At 47.2% G+C, this 23342-nt stretch overlaps 1 protein-coding gene across 6 annotated transcripts in view; it reads right to left on the bottom strand.

The window, feature by feature from the left end:
• PNPLA7 (patatin like phospholipase domain containing 7) overlaps positions 1-23342 on the bottom strand; it is a 78901-nt gene that overhangs the window by 39820 nt on the left and 15739 nt on the right. For 5 of the 6 annotated variants that reach the window (XM_043916185.1, XM_043916187.1, XM_043916186.1 and 2 more), the window contains exons 10-15: positions 13312-13440; positions 12739-12819; positions 11737-11863; positions 11057-11200; positions 7132-7220; positions 6866-7012 (exon numbers count right to left, since the gene is read on the bottom strand). The exons of the other annotated variant lie outside the window; for it this stretch is intronic. In XM_043916185.1, the coding sequence (XP_043772120.1) occupies positions 6866-7012; positions 7132-7220; positions 11057-11200; positions 11737-11863; positions 12739-12819; positions 13312-13440 (717 nt within the window). The remainder of the gene's footprint in view (positions 1-6865; positions 7013-7131; positions 7221-11056; positions 11201-11736; positions 11864-12738; positions 12820-13311; positions 13441-23342) is intronic. 6 annotated transcript variants of the gene reach the window in all.

The raw sequence follows: 23342 nt of genomic DNA, 5'->3' as shown, positions 1-23342 counted from the left end.
TATTGAACTAAATGAAAATGAAATATAGCAAAAGTAATACTTAGAGGGAAATTTACAGCACTGACCACAAACCAGAAAAGAAGAAAGAGCTAACATCAATAATCTAAGCTTCCACCTTAGGAAACTAGAGAAAGAAAAGCAAATTAAATCTAAAGTAGGTAGGAAAAAAGAAATAATAAAAATGAGAGTAGCAATCAATGAAACTGCAAACAGGACATCAATAGAGGAAAATCAACAAAACTGAAAGCTAGTTCTTTGAAAAGATCAATAAAATTGATAAGCCTCAGACTTCCCTGGGAGTGTGAAGCCTCAAACTTCTAGTGACTAAGACTCCGCACTTGCAATGTAGGCAGTGCTTGATCCCTGACTGGAGAATTAAGATCCCACCTGCCAAGCGGTGCAACCAAAGAAAACTGACAAACCTCTATCTCAGCTAACCAATAAAAAAAGAGATTGGTAACAAATTATTAACATCATAAATAAAAGAGGTGCCATCACTACAGATGCCATGGAAATTAAAAGGATAGTAAAGGAATACTATAGCAACTCTATGCCCACAAAGTTGACCTCCTAGATTAAATCAGCCAATTCTTTGAAAGACACAATCTGCTAAAATTGACACAAGAAGAGAGAGACAACCTGAACAGGCCTATATTTATTAGGAAATTAAGCCAATAATTAATAACCTTCAAAACCAGAAAGCACTAGGCCCAGAAGGATTCACTGGTAGCTTCTACCAAATAGTCAAGGAAGAAATCATACCAATTCTCTGCAAACTCTTTCAGAAAACAGAAGCAGAAGGAATACTACTTAACTTATTCTATGAGGCCAGCATTTTCCTCACACAAAAACCAAAGACATTACAAGAAAAGAAAACCACAGATCAGTATCTCTCATGAACATAGATTTAAAAATTCTCAGCAAAGCATTTAGCACATTGAATCTAACAACATATAGAAAGAATTATACACAACAACCAAGGAGGATTTATCCCAGGTACACAAGGCTGGTCCAACGTCCAAAAACCAATTAACCCATCAACAGGCTAAAGAAGAAAAATCACATGATCCTATCAATAAATGCAGAAAAAGCATTTGACAAAATGGTGGCACCAGTGGTAAAGAACGCCCCTGCCAACGCAGGAGACATAAGAGACTCAGGTTCAACCTCTGGGTTGGGAAGATCCCCTGGAGGAGAGCATGGCAACCCACCCCAGTATTCTTGCCTGGAGAATCCCACGGACAGAGGAGCCTGGTGGGTTATAGTCCACAGGGTTGCACAGAGTCAGACACGACTGAAGCGACTGAGCAAGCACACACACAGTACTCATGCATGATAAGGACTCTCAGTAAACTATAACGGAGGAGAATTTCCTCAGCTGGATAAAGAATATCTACCAAAAAAACTACAGCTAACATCATACTCATTGGTGAGAAAATTAAAAGCCTTCCCACTAAAATCAGGTATAAGGCAAGGACGTCCTCTCTCATCACTCCTTATGAACATTATACAACATTTCTTGTAACACAAGAAAAGGAAATAAAAGGCATAAGGACTGGTGAGGAAGACATAAAACTGTTTTTCCTCATGGATGACGTGATTGTCTACAGGAAAAAATTTTAAAAAGAATCAACAACAAAAAATTCTTATAACTAATAAGCAATTTTAGCAAGGTTACAAGATGCAAAGTTAACACACAAAAGTCAATTGTTTCCCTATATACTAGCAATGGATAAGTGGAATTTGAGATTAAAAACACAATAACATTTGTATTAGCACACCTCAAAATGAAATAGTTAAGTATAAATCTAACAAAATATGTATAAGATCTCTATGAAAGAAAACTATAAAACTTCAATGAAAGAAGTCAAAGAATAACTAAATTATTGGAAAAATATTTTATGTTTACGGAAAAGAAGACTCAATATTGTCATGATATCAGTTCTTCCAACTTGATCTACAGATCAATGCCATCTCAGTCAAAATCACTGCAAGTTATTCTGTTGTTGTTGTTCAGTTGCGAAGTCATGTCCGACTCTGGGACCCCATGGACTGCACCATGCCAGGCTTCCCAGTTCTTCACTGTCTCCCAGAGTTTGCTCAAACTCATGTCCATTCAGTTGGTGATGCCATCCAACCATCTCATCCTCTATCACCCTCTTCTCCTCCTGCCCATGGACAGCAAGGAGATCAAACCAGTCAATCCTAAAGGAAATCAACTGTGAATATTCATTGGAAGGACTGATGCTGAAGCTGAAGTTCCAATGCCTAGACCACTTGATACAAAGAGCCAACTCACTGGAAAAGTTATACTGTGGATATTGACAAACTGATTGTAAGGTTTAAATGGAGAGGCAAAAGACCCAGAATAGTTAACACAATATTGAAGGAGAACAAAGTTGGAGGACTAACACTATCCAACTACAAGACTTACTATCGAGCTAGAGTTATCAAGACTGTGGGGTATTGGAGAAATGCTGACAAAGAGGTCAATGGAACAAAACACAGAACCCCAAAATAGACCCCAAAAAGTGCAGTCAAGTGATCTTTGATACAGGAACAAAGGCAACAGTTAAGTGGAGAAAAGAAAGCCTTGTTAACCAATGGTACTGGAACAATTGGACATCCACATGCAAAAAATTAATCCAGACACAGACCTTTCACTCTTTTAAAAAAATTAACTCAAAATGGCTCATAGACCTAAATACAAAATGTGAAGCTATAAAAATCCTAGAAAGATGACCATAGGAGAAAATCTAAATGACCTGGGATTGTGTGATGGGCAACACATATATGACACCAAAGGCATGATCCATGAAAGAAAGAATTCATAAGCTGGACTTCATTAAAATTAAAAACTTCTGCTTGGTGAAAGACACTGTCAAGAGAATGAAAAGAAAACCACAGACTGGGAGAAAACATTTGCAAAAGACACATCTGATAAAGGACTTTTACCTAAAAATATAAAGAATACTTAAAACTCAACAATAAGAAAACAATATGTTTTAAAAAGGGGCCAAAGACCTTAACAGACCTCTCACCAAAGAAGAATCACAAATGGCAAATGAGCACATGGAAAGATTCTCCCCATCATGTGTCATCAGAGAGATGCAAATTCAAACAGTGAGATATTACCACACAGTTATTAGAATCAGCCAAGATCTGTAACACTGACAACACCAAAAGCTGGTGAGGATGTGGACCAGCGGGGACACTCATTCACTGCTGGCAGGAACGTAAAAATGGTGCAGCCAGCTTGGAAGATGGTGTGGCCATTTCTTACAAAACTAAATATTTAATACACTCTTACCATATGATCCTGCCACCACATCCCCTTAGTATTTACCCAAATGAGTTTCAAACTTAGGTCTACATAGGCACATATCACAGCTTTATTCATGATTGCCTAAAGTTAGAAGGAAGCAAGATGTTCTCCAGTTGATGAATGGATAAATAACCTCTGGCCCCTCCAGACAATGGAATATTATTAAGCACAAAAAGAGACATGAACCATCAAGGTATGAAAAGACATGGAAGAAACCTGAATGCAAACTACTAAGTAAGAGACACTCATCTGAAAAGGTGACGTACTCCACACACTGTACACAGTATGACTCCAACTCTATGACACTCTGGAAAAGGCCAAACTATGGCATCAGTAAAGGGTCAGGAGTTGCTGGAGGCCGGGGAGGAAGATGAGCAGGAAAACATGGGGGCCGTTAGGGCAGTGAAGCTGCTCCGTATGAAGCTACAGCAGTGGGCACGTGTCGGCACAGTGTCCAAGCCCACAGAAGGCCCGACCCCAGAGTGAGCCCCACAGGAAGCTGTGGACTCTGGGCGATGACGTGTCCAGGCAGGCTCCCTAACTGTAACAGGTGTCCCGGCGGTGATTACAGAGGAAGTGGTGCGTGCTCTCCGAGGGGTAGCAGGGACACGGGAAACTTCTGCACCTTCCTCATTTTGTTGTAAACCTAAAACTGCTCTTCTCTAAAAAATAAAATCTGCTTTAAAAAAATTTTAATAGTGGAAAAAAAACATTACATGATGACAGCTGAGGAAACATGAACACTGGTTGAGTGTCTTATGTTTTGAGACCTTTTCAACACTTGAATTGTGAGAATGATATTGTGGCTCTGTTTTGAAACAGGGCCCTTAACCTTTAGAGAGGGATGATGTGGAATGATACAGTGTCTGAAGTTTTCCAGGCAGAAGATAACTGGAGGAGGGGCTAGGAGCAAAGTCATAAAAAGACCACTGTGAGCAGAGGATTATTGGTTGGGTGACAGGTACATGGGGGTGCGTAAGGTTATTTCCACTACCTTTTTACATGCCTAAAGCTTTATATAATGAATAAGAACATAAAAAATAAATTCTGGATGTACCAATTATTGAATATGAAAATTAAAATAAGTTTGTTTAAAATTATTAAAATGAGACTCAAAAAATATCAACTAAAATAATCTGAAAATTTTACTGATGGATTAGATATAATAAATAAAATTTTAAGCGTAACTGAGGAATTCTGAAGTCCAGCTTCGGGACATCTGGTTGGCCCAGACTTCTGACAAAAGCAAAAAGAACTCCTTTCTGAAGGAAATAATGTCACCTTTGGTCTCATATAATTTCTACAAAAAAAACACCAAATATAGCACACAGTTACAAGGAAAACCAGGTCTAGTCAGAGGTGAGACACCACAAGCCGGGGCCAGAGGGAAGAAAGGAAACAAAGTGACTCCAAGGGAGGGACTCCAAGTAACACGCATGCACGCAGGGAAAGCGCGTGACAGCCAGGCTCCTGACAGCAGACCCAAGAAGCAGGCCTGCCAGCATGCTAACAGGGGAGAACCAGGTCTAACAGCAGACCTGCTTCTGTTAAAAGAATTAGTGAACTTAAATAAAAACATCAACATTTCTATTTCTTTCAAAGACTTTTGTAACGAAAATGCAGAAGAAAGGGTAAGATTCATAATGGATAAATGAGAACATACGTTCACTCGAGTCTCTGAGGGAGAAGAGAGGAAATGGACAGAGGCAATACTTGGAGAGAGAATGCCGACAATTTGTCAACAACGATTGAGAGAGACAGACTGAAGCAGCCCGGAGTCTCGTGCCAGATGAATAAAAAGAAACCCACGCTCAGTTCTGCCAAAGTGACACTGCTCGATCCGAGAGAGCCTATCCTGACAGCAATAAGGAGACAGTTCTCCTCAAAAGAGGGAAGACGAGCACGCCCTCCTCCGCAGACGCTCGGGCTGGAGGCAGCGTGCTGCCGCTGACTTGCAACCAGGGACCCAGCCCAGGGGACGCGAGTTGTCCCTCAGGAGGCTGAGTCCCACAGCAGGAAGGAGCCCGCACACCAGCCTCGGTCTCCCTCTGCACGCAAGGCGGCTCCCCACGCCCGAGAACTGGCACGTAGCAGCATCTGCACCAGTCAGGCAGAGGTGCCTGTGTACCCCAACGCTGACCTGAAAGCTGACCCAGTCAGGAGGCTGTGCTGTGCATGAGTGCAGATGACAGAACCTTCATGAAAACCCCCCCGTTCCTGCCCAGGGCGGCCAGGAAAGGAGGCCCCATGACCTGAGGGGTGTGGGAGGCCCCATCTGTCCCTGTTTTCTGGGGCTCAGGGAGGGCAGTCTGGCTACAGAGCTATGCTGCCCTGCGCGGCGCTGGAAGTAAGAGAGAAACAGCAGAGGAGTCAGGCCAGATACTGACAGAGACATCGGAGACAGAGCAGGATTCTAAGGCAGCCAGGTAATCGTGAGCAAAAATACGTCGATCCAGTCCTTCCCTGCATCTCACACAAAAATTAACCGCATCTGCTTTAAAACCTAAGAAAGGTGCAACAGTAAAGCTTTTAGACAACAATATATAAAAATATTTATGAACCCAAAGCAAGGAAATGTTTCTTAGGCACAAAAAGCACTAACCATAAAAGAAAAACGTGATGCTTACTGCATTATAATTACAAACTTCTGTCCACCAAAAAGACCACTCAGAAGGCAAAAAAGGCAAATCCCAGAGGAGATGACTATGTGCAAGACCTACGCAGCGTAGGACTCTCGTTCAGAAACTGGGAAGAAACCCCAGAAGCCTAAAAGACAGAGAAATGGGCAGAAGGCTCCACATGCCTCCCCCACCAGAGGCAAAGACAGTAAGATATGAGAGACTCAGTCCCACTAGCAACCAAGGAGATTGAATTATCGCTAAAAGGCAAGCCCACACCCCCACTTGTATCTAAAATGGAAAAGCCCCCAAATTCCGACTGCTGGCATGGAGCCCTCATCCACCAGCTTGGAGGCGACACAGACCCGCGTGTGCTGAGCTCAGCACTGGTGTGGACAGAGCCTCTGGCCCAGGCAGCGGCGTGGGTGCAGACTCAGAAGACACACAGGATGCTCCCTCTTACCCAGCACACATGCGGGCACTGGGCAGACGTCCCCTGGGAGGAAGAGGGGTCGTGGCTGGGAGCACTAACTGTCTAGTCTGGGACGAGGTGGCTTCATGCTTTTCTGTTTAGAAGGCATGCACAACTCTTTATGTGAAGGGAAAAGATAAATAAAAAACATGTATGTGATGAAGGCACATTTTGAACCCTCTGTTAGCATCCTGAGTGGTGCCCTGTGGGCACCCAGGGGGCAAGGAGCCCAGGCTGCCCTGGGAGGGGGTCTGCGGGACACCAGCATCAGGACCAGCAGGCACCGTCCTGAGCCCTGCCCGGGGGGAGGGGTGGCCATGGCTGCCCCTACCCTGGAACAGCTGCCTGAAGAGGCAGGACTTCTGAGGACAGGGTCTCCAGGACAGGCAGACGCCCCCCGCCCCACGCCCGCCCCGCAACCCCAGCCCGAGGAGGCAGCGGGGCACGCACATCCAGCTTCATCAGGGTGAGCAGGTCCTGTGTGGCGGCTCTGAGGATGGAATCTGTCTTCTTGCCGGTGACAGACTCGTCCAAGGTACTGTCTGAGTTGGGGAGGACGGCAAATGGGGTCTCTGCAACAACCACACTCTTCCTGGGCTGGAGAAGAACACAGGCAGCTTGATCAGAAGGGTGCGGGTGGCCGGCCAGCCTGGGACTGACCCAAGACAGGCCTGCAGGGAGCTCCAGCGCAGGGGGCGGGGCGGGGAGCTGCCTACCTTGCTGGCCACAGCGCCCCCGGGGCGCTCTTCTGAGTGCGGCGGGACCCGGGCTCGGTCACACACCATCCTCAGGTCTGCGGTGGCCCCTGCACACGGAGGGGGGACTCAGGATACTGTGCTGGCGCCCTGTATACAGCGGGTGCTGTGCCCACCCAGGGCAGGGCCGGCTGAGTGCACAGACGCGTGGGGACACTAGAGACAGCAGCCTCAGGCACTCACAGAAGGCTGCGGTCACAACCGCATGGCATGCAAAGGCCGGCAAAGCCCAGTCCCAGGCAGAGCGGGAGGAGCAAGGCGGGCAGCTCCCACTGGGCCGGCGGGACTCAGAAGGCGGGAAGGAGCAGCTGTGGGTCTGCCTATGGTTTGAGAGCAACTTTGCCTCAATACCGCCCTTCAGGGGGCAAATGAATGCAGTTTGTACTTGTATGAAAAAGTAAAAAATGGATTATTAACAGGAACCAGCCATTCCCTTCTCCAGGGAATCTTCCTGACCAAGGGAAAACCCAACTACACTCCCTGTGATGAACACGCGCATATGTGAAAAATCATACATTTCCACACTGACCTGCTGTTATACTCATACAATCTATAAAACTTAAACTGTTGAGTATAACTTGCCAGTTTATGGAATTTGATCTGCAGTTGATTAAATCCGTGGATGTGGAACCTGAGGGCCCATCTGAGGGGCCATCTGACTGCACTGCACCCTTTCATATGAGGGACTTGGGTCCTGCAGGTTCTTGAACCAGTCCCCTATGGAAGCCAAGGACGACCGAGTATATCTCAGATTTTTGCCAGAATCATGTCCTCTAAGAGAGCATTACCTGTACAGACAAGAGGAAAGTTAAGTCTGTCCCTGTATGGATGTTTATTCACACTCAGATTTTGTTATATGTGGATTGCTATTATTTTTAGTTATCTGTTATTTATTTTATCTGAAAAAAAAATCACTAAACATGTTTTTAATATGGTGGAGCAAATGGATAACTAGAAGAAATATATCCCAACCCTACCCACTTCAGACAAAAGATTCAATTCTAGGTGAGTATGAAAGATAAAGGGCTTCCCTCATAGCTCAGTTGGTAAAGAATCCGCCTGCAATGCAGGAGACTCTGGTTTGATTCCTGGGTTGGGGATATTCGCTGGAGAAGGTATAGGCTACCCACTCCAGTATTCTTAGGCTTTCCTTGTAGCTCAGCTGGTAAAGAATCCACCTGCAATGTGGGAGACCTGGGTTTGATCCCTGGGTTGGGAAGATCCCCTGGAGAAGGGAAAGGCTACCCACTCCAGTATTCTGGCCTGGAGAATTCCATGGGGTCGCAAAGAGTCGGACAAGAGCAACTTTTACTTTCACATGAAAGATAAAATGTCAAGTCTTACAGGCAGATTTCCTAGACAGGATACAAAATATATTAACCACAAAAGAAAAAATTTGATCAATGGGACTCTTAAAAGATTTCTGTTCATCAAAAGACACTATTAAAAGAGTGAAAAGTGAGCAGAAAATATTTTTAATACATACATCCAACAGAGCGCTCATACAGAGAATATCTAAAGAACTCATATAAACCAAAAAGAAAATGAAAGGTAAACTAAGTGAAAAAGGCCAAAAGGCAATGAAAACCCCAAGGAGATGGACGACCCTCAGGTTCACAAGTTATCAGGAAGATGGAGCGACAGCCACAACAAGGCCTGGTTGCAGGGCACAGGGGGGCCAGACGAGAGAGGAAGACTTCCTGGGAACACTGGGGCCTCTGAGCTGCATGGTCCCCAGCGGCGTGGCCTGTGAGCGGACTCTCCGACACCCGAGGCCAATGAGCACCTGAGTGGGGCTGAGACCCAAACTGCTAGAATTTAAATACAAACCACCACATGTGGCAGGGGGCCATGTCCTGGACTGTGCAGACTGGAGCAACCAGACAGTCTTGTGACACTGGTGAGGGTATAAGCCGGGCGAGCACTAGGAACCCCCAGCAGCAACTCCCAAGCTAAACACAACACACATGCCCTCGTCAGTCGGCAGAAGATGACACATCCCACAGACACACTGGTGCCATGTGTGTTCACAGTGAGACATTTCACACCGAGGATGGTGTGCTGCCACATGGAACTCTGAGGCCACGAACACCAGGCTGAGCAGAAGCCAGATTCAAAGCCAGTCTCAGGGTTCAGAGGTCAGGGGAATGCAAGGGCGCAGGATGACGACCACACCACTGCTGATAGGAACTGCGGGGTCCCCAACCGGGGTTCCTCCTGGGTGCTGGCCTCACAGCGGAGCTCGGTTTATGCAAATTCATCCAGAGTCCCGGAGGGCTTGCACATTCTGTATGCACATTACACAACCATAAACAGTTTATGACAATAAAGAATAATTCGCTATTAGTGAAGAAACTGATAAATACACAAACAGAACACAAAGATTCCTCAACAGTAGCTCCAAGTAATGAAACAGCCAGGACAGGCAGATCCACAGACAAAAGCAGGTGGGCAGCAAGCAGTCAAGAGTTGGGAAGTGACGGCTGATGGGTTGGGGGTCTCTCTACCAGGTGACGAAAATGTGTTGGAAATAGGTAGTGGAGGCTGATGTTCAACTTTGTGAAAATACTAAAAACCACTGAATTGTGTACTTTAAAAGGGTAAAGTCTGGGACTTCCCTGGCATTCCAGTGGTTAGGACTCCGTGCTTCCACTGCAGAGGGTACAGGTTCAGACCCCTTTAGTTCCCCTGGTTCGGAACTAAGATCCTGCAAGCCATGTGGCATGGCCAAAATAAATAATTAAAAGGGTGAATTTTACGATAAGTTAATTTTACCTCAAGAAAGCTGATTAAAAAAAAAAACAAAACTATGTAGATCAGAAAGTTGATACCGAATGAAGATAGCCCTAGAAAACGCAACAGGAAAGCAAAAGACTGTTTTGTGAATGGTGCTGAGTAAATTATCACTAGACAGAGTAAGAAAAGGCTGAATTTCCTACTTTGAATATAATGCAAGAGGGAACCACGAGAAAAGAAAGACTTCCACGTGGAAAGTGAAACTGAAAAGCCACCAGACAAGAATCCAGAAGAATGTGTTTACATCCAATAAGAAGGAGAGGTAAGTGAGACCCAGAACACAATCACAGTGCAACAGCTGGTTTTCAAATAAGGACACCGAGGGTCTCTGTCCCAAAAACAGAGGCCAGGAGAAGGTATGTGGACATTAAAACTGATGGGAGATCTCTATCCGGAGCATATGAAAAATTTATGCAAACCAACAAAACAAATTCAGGAAACCCTGTAGAAAATGGGCAAAGAATATAAACAGACAGTTCTTAAAGAGGGAACCCAAACAGTTCTCAAACACACCAGGAGATGATTAAACCGGCTAGCAGCCCAGGAAACGCAGGTGAAGACAAGACAGAGCAGTCCTCGGGGCGGGGGGGGGGGGGGGGGGGGGCACCAACAGCATCCCATGGCCGGGACACACCGAGGGCAATCACACACTGCAGGTCTCATCGGCCAGCTGAGGTCGCAGCAGAGGGCCCCGTCAGAGAGGTGCCCGGGAGAGGGAAGAGAGCTGACTGCTGACCAAAGGTCACGATGAACCCTCTCTGCAACCGAGACCCGACGAGAAGACAGAGCAGACAGCAGAGAGGGCCGGCGCGGGCAGCCCCTGGGGAGGGAAGCTGGGTGATGGCTGGCGTACCAAGGCGACAGTGCAGGCAGCAGCCTGCGAGCACAGCCCAGCTCAGGGGCGCAGGGAGGGCGGCGGTCAGCGGTTACAGCAGGGCTGCGCAGGCCCGGCTGGGGAAACGCCCTGGACACGGAGGCCGGGGGAGGGATGCAGAGCCACTGCGGCTTCCCACAGAGGCCAGGACATAAGCACAGGGGCCCCTGGACCCAGAGTGTGCTGGCCCTCTGGGTGGGTCAGAGAGTCCCTTACCTGCAGGAGCCGAAGAGGCCTGGATGCCAGCCTGGGCCTGGCTGAGCTCGGCCACCACCTCTTCGTGGACAGAAGGCAGCAGGACGGGGTGGCTCCTCTTGGGCAGAGGCCCACAGACTGCAGTGCGGCTGCCCCCACGATCTGCTGGGAGAAGCCGGCATGAGGCAAGACCTCTGCTCCCAGAACGCACAAGACCGCACATCTGGAGGCCTGGGGACAGTCCCCGGCGGACCCTGCCACCTGCCCCCACAGGCCAGCTGCCTGTCACCCGCACCTGTCTGGCCCATCACCTGTGCCCGTCTGCTCAGGCAAGTGGCAAGTGAGCGCCAGCCCCAGCTGCCCTCCCAGGTCTGCCGCCCAGCTCTGAGCACCCCCAAAGAGCCTGGCCAGCCTGCCCCCCCAGCCCCCACTCCTCATTCATAAACGGATAGGACCCAGAGCAGTCAGTGTTTCTGTGCGTCACCGTCATCCCAGAGGGGACTCCCAGGAGACAAGCCTGGTCAACAGTTTCCTTCCCCAAACCCACGCTCCCCGAGTGCTCCAAGCAGGGTACGCAGAGGGCAAAGCTGAGGGCCCGCCCGTGGCTGGTTTTCTCCTAGGAGGAGTGGGGGGCAGGATGTGTGTTGGAGGGGACAGCTGGTGACCTGAGGGCGGGAGGTCGGCCCTGGGGCGGGCAGAACCTGGGCTGCAGGGCTCCTGGGGCCGAGGTGGCCTCTCCGGCCGCTCCTCTAGACTGCAGCACGTCGGCTTCTTGGCCTTCCCGGCAGTCACGCTGGCCACAGACACGAGCGGGATGGCCTGGCTCTCCTGAGACAGGGAGAAGCAGGGCTGCCTCAGGAGCGCTCCTGGGCCAGCGTCCCATGAGTGGGGAGACACCAGGCTTTGGCGACTGGAAGGGAGGCGGTGACCAACTAGGGCACCGGCGACGCAGAAAGAGGCGAGTTTAAGGCAAGAGAGGCCCAGCTCGCTGTTGTCTTGCCAACTCCATCATGTTTAAATAGTGGTCAAAACTGTCAGAACCTCAATACACTTCATGAAGATGAAATATCATGTAGGAAACACAGGATACGCCCTAAAGTATCAGCAAAGGAAGACGTGAGAACCGGGAGCGTACCCGAGCGTGGTGTGGAGGCTGTGAACACCCGCTCAGCCTGCAGGCCCGCGGGCCCACTGGAGTGTGGCTCACGAGGCTCTGGGCGCCTCCCCACCAGGCCCCACATCATGCTTACTGCTCACCAGAACTGAGGGGGTGAAGCGGCTCCTCCCACCTCGCAGCCACCAGCTCAATCCACTGGCCTCGACTGAGGCAGTGTCAAGGGCAGGGCACACTGCCCCACGTGCCCTCAGGAGGGGCCCAGGGCAAGGGGCAGGCCAAGGGCACAGCTCCGAGGTGGGTGTTGGCTCAGCGCAGGTGGGGTGAAGAGCCGGGAGGGCAGCCACGCATAAAGCAGGGGGACCAGAGAGGCGGAGTTCGGCCAAACCGCAGGCCCTCCTGGAGGGGAACCACGTGGGCACAGGGCCCGCAGACAGGCAGCCCGTCCCCAGGAGGCCCCTGAGACCCAACGGTGGGACAGGCACAGCACTGGGCCCCAGGAGACCCCACCCCGGCCTGTCTGCTGGCCAGGCCCTTGAGGCAGAAGCGGCTGTCCCGAGGACCCATGGTGGGATGCTGGCACACTCACGGGGTTGAAGAGCTCCGTGGTCAGACCCAGGTAGTTGTGCAGAGCCAGAAAGGTGACCCTCTGCAGCCGTACCATGATGATCTGCAGAGAGACGGGCCAGCTGGGCGGGGTGGGTCTCCCTAAGCCAAGGGCTGAGCCCGCCAGCCTCACGGGCCGGAGAGCCCCTGGTGGAGACAACCCAACCCGCATGTCAGGTGTGGGCACGGGGCAGAAGGAAACTGCATGTCTTCTGCGAGTTTCTAAAATTACTTCAAGTCAAGACATTTAATAATAACAAGAGTTCTTCTGGGACACGGTAGGCAATTGAAGACCTCATTGAAGCTATCAATATTAATTTTTACAGCAAAATATGTATCACAAGGTTCTGAAAAAACCATCTTAGTTCCTCTGACACCCACCCTGAGCCCCATGTCACCAGCACTCAGTCCTGCCAGTGAAGTCACTTCCACTACTGTGGACATGTCTCATGGTCCCGGGACTCAGTAAACCGATGATGAGATACTCAGGGCCTCAACCCTGGGCCCCTCCCTGAGACCACCAGGGCACCAGAGACTGCCTGGAAAAGTGACTCACCTGCACCACCCTCACCAGAGTTTCAGGATATCTCTCAAAAACTCCTTGAAAAGCCATAGCTGGGAGCCGGAGGATGGTGGAGGGGACGGCAGCACGGGCGGACACCGTTTTGTACGGCGCGGCGTGGCCCTGCAACGACAGCTCCGGTCAGCCCGTGTCAGCCGGCCCTGAGACCGCGGAGCCTGGCTCCCCCAGCCCTCGTGCAGTCTCAAGCATCTCAGCTCTCAGCACCCCGCTCTCCAAGGCCTCTGGCAAGGCCACGTGGAGCCAGGATCACCCACCCAACGAGCCTACTGAGCTCTGCCTGGCCACCAGCGCAGCTCTAGGCGGCCAAGGACCAGCTGGGCGCCACTTGGGAACTGGCGGGTGCTTGACAGCAAAGGTGACTTTTTCAGCCTGTCATCATTCCCAGGCAGTGACCTCGGCCCTTTCTGGATCACAGTTCTGAGTCCTGCCCCCACCTCTCCCCTGAGTGCCACTTCCATGCAACCACCAGCTTTTTTCTGAGCTGATGTGATACCACATCAGCGGAATCACACAGGGCCAGGCTCCGTCCACTGAGATGACGCTGTTGGTGTACCAGGAGTCTGAACTGTTTGCTGATGAGAACTAGCCTGTTTTATGGATGTATCACAGTTTCCTTATGCACCCAGCATATGCGAGCTTGCCTGCTAAGTCGCTTTAGTCATGTCTGACTCTGTGCAACTCATGGACTATAGGCCACCAGATTCTCTGTCCACAGGATTCTGCAGGGAAGAATACTGAAGTGTCCTCCTACAGGGGATCTGCCTGAACTGGAAATCAAACTCACGTCTGCCTGCACTCTTACTTTACAGGCAGATTGTTTACCCACTGAGCCACCTGGGAAGCCCTATGCATCCAGCAGGTGAAGGACATTTGGGTTTTCCCCAGTATTGGCAATTACAGATAAAACTAATATAAATATTTCCATACCGGGTTTTGTGTGAACAAAGTTTTCATTTTCCTTGCTAAATACTGTGGAATTATTTACCAAAACCTCAGCTAAAGTTGGAGTTGGTGTGGGGGCTGACCTGTAAGGGAGGTGCTCACACCTACCACCATGTCAGTTACCACCCATGTCAGTTACCCAAAAGAGGAAGAGGCCTCTGCCTACATCTTGGATGGGAATTTGCCTCTACCTATCCTCTGGCCATAAAGGCTGAGCACTGAAGAACTGATGCTTTCAAACTGTGGTGCTGAAATAGACTATTGAGAGTCCCCTGGACTGCAAGGAGATCAAACCAGTCCATCCTAAAGGAAATCAACCCTGAATATTCATTGGAAGGACTGATGCTGAAGCTGAAGCTCCAATACTTTGTGACCCCATGGACTGCAGCTTGCCTGGCTTCCCTGTCCCTCACTATCTCCTGGAGTTTGCTCAAACTCAAGTCCATTGAGTCAGTCAAGTCCATTGATGCCATCCCACCATCTTATCCTCTGTTGCCCACTTCTCCTCCTACACTCAGTCTTTCCCAGCATCAGGGTCTTTTCCAATGAGTCAGCTCTTTGCATCAGGTAGCCAAAGTATTGGAGCTTCAGTTTCAGCAACAGTCCTTCCAATGAATACTCAAGGTTGATTCCCTTTAGGATTGACTAATTTTGAGCTCTTTGCTATCCAAGACACTTGCTCTCAAAAGTCTTCTCCAGTACCACAGTTCGAATGCACTGGTTCTTTAGCACTCAGCCTTCTTTATGGACCAATTCCCATATTGGTACATCAAAGTGAAAGTTGCTCAGTCGTGTCCAACTCTTTGCAACCCTAGGGACTATGTAGTCCATGGAATTCTCCACGTCAGAATACTGGAGTGGATAGCTGTTCCCTTATGCAGGGAATCTTTCCGACCCAAGAATCGAACCAGGGTTTCCTACATTGCAGATAGATTCTTTACCAGCTGACCTACCAGGGAAGCCCAGATTGGCATGTGACCACTGGAAAAACCATAGTTTTGATTATACAGACCTTTGTTGGCAAAGTGATGTCTCTGCTTTTTAATACGCTGTCTAGATTTATCATAACTTTTCTTCCAAGGAGCAAGTGTCTTTTAATTTCATGACTGCGGTTGTCATCCACAGTGATTTTGAAACCCAAGAAAAGAAAATATGTCACTGCTTCCACTTTTCCCCTTCTATTTGTCATAAAGTGGTGAGACTGGATGCCATGATCTTAATTTTCTGAATGTTGAGTTTTAAACCAGCTTTTTCACTCTCCTCTTTCACCCTCATCAAGAGGCTCTTTAGTTCCTCCTCACTTTCTGCCATTTGAGTGGTGTCATCTGCATATCTGAGATTGTTAGTATTGATTCCAGCTTGTGATTCATCCAGCCCAGCATTTCACATGATGTACTCTGCATATAAGTTAAATAAGCAGGGTGACAACATACAGCCTTGATGTACTTCTTTCCCAATTTGGAACCAGTCTGTTGTTCCATGTCTGGTTCTAACTGTTGCTTTTTGACCTGCACACAGCTTTCTCAGAAGGCAGGTAAGGTAGTCTGGTATTCTTATCTAAGAATTTTTCCACAGTTTTCTGTGATCCACACAGTCAAAGCTTTAGCATAGTCAATGAAGCAGATGTTTTTCTGGAATTCCCTTTTTCTATGATCCAATGGATGTTGGCAATTTAATCTCTGGTTCCTCTGCTTTTTCTAAATAAAGCTTGTATATCTGGAAGTTCTCGATTCATGTACTGTTGAAGCCTAGCTCGAAGGATTTTGAGCATTATCTTCCTAGAGTGTGAAATAAGCACAGTTGTAGGGTAGTTTGAACATTCTTTGGCGTTGCCTTTCTTTGGGACTGGAATGAAAACTGACCTTTTCCAGTCCTTTGGTCACTGCTGTTCTCCAAATTTGCTGACATTTACTACCATTTGCTTTATGACCCAGAATATATTAATAGTATGTATTGTGAGTGCCCCATGTCCACATGAAAGGAATGTACTTGCTATTGTTGGGATGAGTGTTCAGTAAATGTTCACTTAATTAATTAATTAAACAAGGAGGCTGATGGTGCTGTTTAGATTTTCTACATCTCTGTGGACTTTCTGTCTACCTGTCCTACTGATTACTGAACAAGTGAAGTCATCAGCTTTAACTAGGGATTCACTTCTCCTTTCACATCTATAAGTTTCTGCTTCACTTTTGAAATTCCATTCTTAGGAGAATACACATTTGGGGTTGCTCTGTCTTCTTTAGTGGTGTTCCTCACCCTGGGAACATTCTGTGGTCTGAAGTCTACTTTGTCTAACATTAATGCAGCCTTTCGGTTTTGAGCTTTCATGATACAGTCTATCATATTCTTTTCTTTTCAATCTACCTAAGTCTTTATAGCTATAGTAGTTTTATGAAGCCAGCATGTAGCTGGATATTGGTATGTCTATCTAAACTGATCACCATTTAATTGATGCATTCAACATTATTACTGATGTATCTAGGGTTAGGCTCCAATTTTCTGGGGAATGTTGAATTTTTTAGCAAGTTATCAAGCTGACTGGGTTCAAACCACAAGTTCTGTCTTACTCCCTGTCCCACCCCACTGTGCTGTGGGGCTGAGTGCCAGCATCTCTGGTTGGGTGATGCCTCAAGTGCTTGGCTCTCCTGGCACCGCCGCCCCTCAGGGGTTAGTCTGAGACCTGCGCTGAGGCTGCATCTTAGCCTGGCTCTCACGGCCCATGCCCAGCCTGTGCCACGCTGCTCTCTGTCTGCCCTGAGACTCTCAAGACCCATGCACACTCTCTCCCACACTGAGAGAGTCCATGACTGGGCTGCCCTGAGGCAGAGCACTGAGACAGAAGAGGACGCCCAGGGAACTGACCATTCTTGGGCTGCTTTTCCTGTTTTTGATTCCCACCCGCGATCAACCCATATTCTCAGATTCCTGGGTAACTGCTTTGCATTCTACCCAGAGTTTCTGTTGTAATCAGCAGGAGAGAGAGGCTATGGTAGCATCACTCTGCCATAGCAGAACTGGAATTCTATTTCATTTTTATTAAAAATAAAATCTCAGTGTCTCTCTTCTTTGAAAGCCAGAATGAAGAAGCCTAATAAATTGCCACAGACAGCAGCTCATCTGTGTGGTGAGGCTCACTGTTGCTGCTGATAGACAGCCCTGCTTTACTTGTATGCAAGGCCCTGCAAAAAAGAATTCACACAAGGTAAAACCGAGTGGACGTCCAGTCTCCTGACCTGACTGCCCATGAGTGAACATGGAAAACACCCCTTCCTCCAAACAGCCCTGCCAGTCGGGAACACTGGGCTCTGGCAAGGGGTCCTCGTTGTATTCTGGGCTTAGTTATACCACTGCCTTGAAGTCCTTTCTGCCTGCTTCAGATCATTTATACAGAGAAGGCTGTCCCTGTATGAATGCAGAGAAGCCAAAGCTCAAAAAGATACATGCACCCCAATGTTCATAGGATTACTATTCACTATAGCCAGGCCACGGAAGCAACCTAAGTGTCCATCAACAAATGAATGGATAAAGAAGATGTGGAGTATATACACACAATGGGATAGTGGTGTTGTTGTTTAGTCACTAGGTCATGTGCAACTCTTTGAAACCCTATGGAGTGTAGTCTGCCAGGTTCCTCTGTCCATGGGATTTCCCAGGCAAGAATACCAGAGTGAGTTGCCATTTCCTTGTCCAGAGGACTTTCCCAGACCAGGGAGGGAACCTGTGTCTCCTGCTTGGCAGCCACCCGGGAGGCCCGCAGTGGAATGCTACTCAGCCATGAAAAAGGAGTGAGTGACGCCACTTGCAGCAACGTGGACGGACCTAGGGATCACCAAGTAAAGGGAGTCAAAGGCACGGAATTTATCACGTGAATAAATTCCACATATATGTGGAATTTTTTTAATGATACAAATGAACTTGTTTACAAAACAGAAATAGACTCACAGAAAACAGACATAGAAAACAAAATTACAATTACAAAAGGAGAAACAGAGGGAGGGATAAAGCAGGAGTCTGGGATTAACATGGACATACTCCTATGTATAAAATAGATAAGACAATGTCTTACTGTATGGCACAAGGAACAATACTCAAAAGGTTGCAATAACCTATAAGGAAAAGGAATCTAAAAAAGAAAAGTGATACATACATATAAGTATAACTGAATCACTTTGTTGCACAGCTAAGACTAATACAACATTGTAAATCAACTATAATTCAATTTTTAAAAACCTATAAAAACCATAAAATTTTGAGTTTAAAACAATAAGAAAAAGAGAAGATTACTCCATAAACGATCCACGACCACAAGAAACAGGAGCCCCAAGCAACACAGAGCAGCCACCTGCCAGGCGTCCAACACAGGACCGGGGGGCCAGCCCCGGAGGCAGAGGCAGGGGCCAAGCCAGGTCAGGGCTCGGCCCCTTGATGCGCATGCACCACTGGCTGCTCTGTGGGGAGCAGGTGCCCTCCTCATGGGCTGATAGGTGTGAGGTTCTCTCTCAGACATGCCCCCCCCATTTCCAGCTCTACAAGGCCTGTGTTGGCAGCATGTCTCACACTCACCAGGGAGCCGAGCGGCCAGGAGACCCCGGGAGAAACAGGGGAAGGGTATCCCCACATCCCCACCCCCACAAGCCCTAACAGACAGCAACTCTCATCAGTTCCAGAGTTGGGGAGAAAAGTGTATGTGTGTCTATGTCTGTGAGTATGTCTGTGTGTTAAAGGCAGGGTGGGAAGAGAAAATGACAGCTCAACAGCTGACAGTAAAAACAGTTCAAACAGACTTGTTTACTTAGGAAAACAGTGCCCTCGACCTCAGCAAGAAACTTTAAACGACAGGTGACACAGCTGCAGGGGTGTGCGCAGGCCCGGCACACACCCACACACGCCGACAAGTGTTTTCTCTGGCCCTGGCCACCACAGAAAGCAGTCACGGCAACTTGTCAGTCAACAAGGAGGAGACCAAAGGGTAGCGAGCAGACAATGGAACTGGAACAACACGTCACCACGGGGGATTTACGCCAGTAACCCCCACACACCAGGGTGCTGCAGAGCCGTGCAGAGTAGGACACCACTGAGGAGCTAGGCACAGCAATCACACCACACCTTTGTAAAGTATCAGAGGAAAGTCAGAAAAGCAGCTGCCTCCAGGAAGGGGTGGAGAGAAGCAGAATGGTACCAAGAGCTTACAGCTAGCCTGAGTTACAGGGCCATCATGCTCTCACCTGGCTAACAGCTGACAAGTCTGCTTCCTACGCTGTGCTTTCTTGTATATCTGAAATATTTCACAACAAAGTTGTAAAAATTAAAACAATGGGGTAGGTGGGATCGGAGGAAGGTGTTCCAAAGGTACAAAATTCCAGGTACAAGACAGACGAGCACCACACGTCCACACAGCTCCGGTGCACTGCCTTTGCAGCAGGTCAGATGTGGGTTTCCCTCTCACATAACTGGACTGTTGGGAACACGACAGGCCCAGGTCTGAGACATGGAAGCAAACAAGCAGAGAAAAGAAACTCACAACAGCCAGAGGTGATGTAGGGAGCAAAGAAAATCTCATCTTACTTCATCCATAAAAAAAATATTCAGAGAGAAAAAAAAGCTCTCGAAATAAAAAACATGATGACAGGAGAAAAGGGAACCCTCCTACACTGTTGGTGGGAATGTAAATGTACAGCCACTATGGAGAACCGTATGGAGGTTCCTTAAAAAACTAAAAACAGAGCTACCATATGATCCAGCAATCCCACTCTTGGCCAAATATCCGGAGATAACTCTGGTTAGCAAAGATATACACACCCCAGTGCTCACAGCAGCACTATTCACAACAGCCAAGACGTGGGAAACCTAAACGTCCATCAACAGATGAGTGGCTAAAGACGGCGCGGTGAGCAGTGTATACACAGACACACACACACACACACAGAAAATTGCTCATCATAAGAAAAAATAAAATAATGCCATTAGCAGCAATACAGATGAACCTAGAGATTATCATACTAAGTGAAGTAAGTCAGAGGGGGAAAGACAAATATCATATGGTATCACTTATATGTGAAATCTAAAAAAAATGATACAAATGGACTTATTTACAAATAAACAGACTCACAGACATGGAAAACAAACTTATAGTTACCAAAGGGAAAAGGGGGAGGGATTAGGAGTTTGGGATTAACATATACATACTACTATATTTAAAATACCACAGAATGATTGTTCGTTTTCAAGGCAAACCATTCAACATCACAGTAATGCAAGTCTATACCCCAACCACTGATGCCAAAGAAGCTGCAACTGACCAGTTCTATGAAGGCCTACAAGACCTTCTAGAATGAACACCAAAAAAAGAAAAAAAAATTTCCTTTTCGTCATAGAGGATTAGAATGCAAAAGTAGGAAGTCAAGAGATACCTGGAATAACAGGCAAGTTTGGCCTTGGAGTACAAAATGAAGCAGGGCAAAGGTTAACAAGTTTGATCAGGAGAACACATTGGTCGTAACAAATCCTTTCCCAACAACCTAAGAGATGACTCTACACATGGACATCACCAGATGGTCCATATTGAAATCAGATTGATTACATTCTTTGCAGTGGAAGATGGAGAAGCTGTATACAGTCAGTCAGCAAAAACAAGACCAAACAAGACTTAAATCATGAGCTCCTTATTGCAAAATTCAGGCTTAAATTGAAAAAAGTAGAAAAATCATTAGCATTCAGGTATGATCTAAATCAAATCCCTTATGACTGTACAGTGGAGGTGACGAATAGATTCAAGGAGTTAGATCTGGTAGACAGAGTGCTTGAAGAACTATGGGGAGGTTCGTGACACTATCCATCCTAAAGGAGATCAGTCTTGGGTGTTCACTGGAAGGACTGATATTGAAGTTGAAACTCCAATACTTTGGCCACCTGATGTGGAGAGCTGACTCATTTGAACAGACCTTGATGCTGGGAAAGATTGAGGGCAGGAGAAGAAGGGGATGACAGAGGGTGAGATGGTTGGATGGCATCACCAACTCAATGGACATGAGTTTGAGTAAGTTCCGGGAGTTGGTGATGGACAGGGAGGCCTGGCGTGCTGCAGTCCATGGGGTCGCAAAGAGCTGGACACGACTGAGCGACTGAACTGAACTGAACAGGAGGCATGACCAAAACAATTCCAAATAAAAAGAAATGCAAGAAGGCAAAGTGGTTGTCTGAGGAGAGTATACAAATAGCTAAGAAAAGAAAAGAATCGAAAGGCAAGGGAGAAAGGTAAAGATATATCCAACTGAATGCTGAATTCCAAAGAACAACAAGGAGAGATAAGAAAACCTTCCTCAGTGATCAGTGCAAAGAAAGAGAGGAAAATAAAAGAATAGGAAACACTAGAGATCTCTTCGAGAAAATCAAAGATACCAAGAGAACATTTCATGCAAAGATGGGCACAATAAAGGACAGAAACAGTAAAGACCTAAAAGAAGCAGAAAAGATTAAGAAAAGGTGGCAAGAATACACAGAAGAGCTATATGAAAAAAAAGTCTTAATGACCCAAATAAACAGTGGTGTGGTCACTTACCTATAGCTGGACATCATACAGTGTGAGGTCAAGTGGGCCTTAGGCAGCACTACTACGAACAAAGCTAGTGGAGGTGATGGAATTCCAGCTGAGCTACTTCAAGTTTTAAAAGATGGTGCCATGAAAGTGCTGCACTCAATATGCCAGCAAGTTTGGAAAACTTAACAGTGACCACAGGACTAGAAAAGGTCAGTTTCCATTTCAATCTCAAAGAAGGGCAATGTCAAAAAATGTTCAAACTACCTTGCAATTGCGCTCATTTCACATGCTAACAAAATTATGCTCAAAATTCTTCAAGCCAGGCTTCCGCGGTATGTGAACTGAGAGCTTCTAGATGTTCAAGCTGGGTTTCGAAGGCAGAGGAACCAGAGATTAAATTGCCAACATTCGATGGATAATGGAGAAAGCAAGGAAGTTCCAGAAAAATATCTACTTCTGCTTCATTGACTATGCTAAAGCCTTCGACTGTGTGGATCACAACAAACTGTGGAAAATTCTTAGAGAGATGGTAATACCAGACCACCATACCTGCCCTCCTGAGAAACCTGTATGCAGGTCAAAAAGCAACAGTCAGAACCAGATATGGAACAATGGAAGGGTTCCAAATTGGGACAGGAGTATCTCAAGGCTAAATACGGTCACCCTGCTTATTTAACTTATATGTAGAGTACATCATTCGAAACGCTGGACTGCAAGAACCAAAAGCTGGATTCTGGATTTCTGGGAGAAATATCAATAACCTCAGATATGCAGATGAAAGTGAATGAGGAGAGTGAAAAATCTGGCTTAAAACTCAACACTTAAAAAACTAAGATCATGGCATTTGGTCCCATCACTTCATGGTAAATAGATGGGTGAAAAAGTGGAAGCAGTGGCAGATTTTATTTTCTGGGGCTCCAAAATCACTGTGGACAGTGACTACAGCCATGAAATTAAAAGACGCTTGCTCCTTGAAAGAAAAGCAGAGAGACATCACTTTGCCAACAAAGGCCCATATAGTCAAAGCTATGGTTTTCCAGCAATCATGTACAGATGTGAGAGTTGAACCATAAAGAAGGCTGAGCACCAAAAAATTGATGGTTTTGAATCGTGGTGCTGGAGAAGACTCTTGAGAGTCCCTTGGACTCCAAGGAGATCAAACCAGTCAATCCTAAAGAAAATCAACCCTGAATATTCATTGGAAGGACTGATGCTGAAGCTGAAGCTCCAATACTTGGCCACCTGATGCAAAGAGCCAACTCACTGGAAAAGACCCTGATGCTGGGAAAGACTGAGGGCAAGAGGAGAAGGGGGAGGCAGAGGATGAGATGGTTGGATGGCATCACCGACTCAATGGACATGAATTTGAGCAAACTCCGGGAGATAGTGAAGGACAGAGGAGCCTGCTGTGCTGCAGTCCATGAGGTCAACAAAGAGTCGGACGTGACTTAGCAACTGAACAACAACATATTTAAAATCGGTAACCAACAAGGACCTACTCTATAGCACAGGGAAGTACATTCAA

Source organism: Cervus elaphus, chromosome 11, assembly GCF_910594005.1.
Source record: "Cervus elaphus chromosome 11, mCerEla1.1, whole genome shotgun sequence".
Lineage (NCBI taxonomy): Eukaryota > Metazoa > Chordata > Mammalia > Artiodactyla > Cervidae > Cervus > Cervus elaphus.
This window is presented reverse-complemented; position numbering and strand designations above follow the sequence as displayed.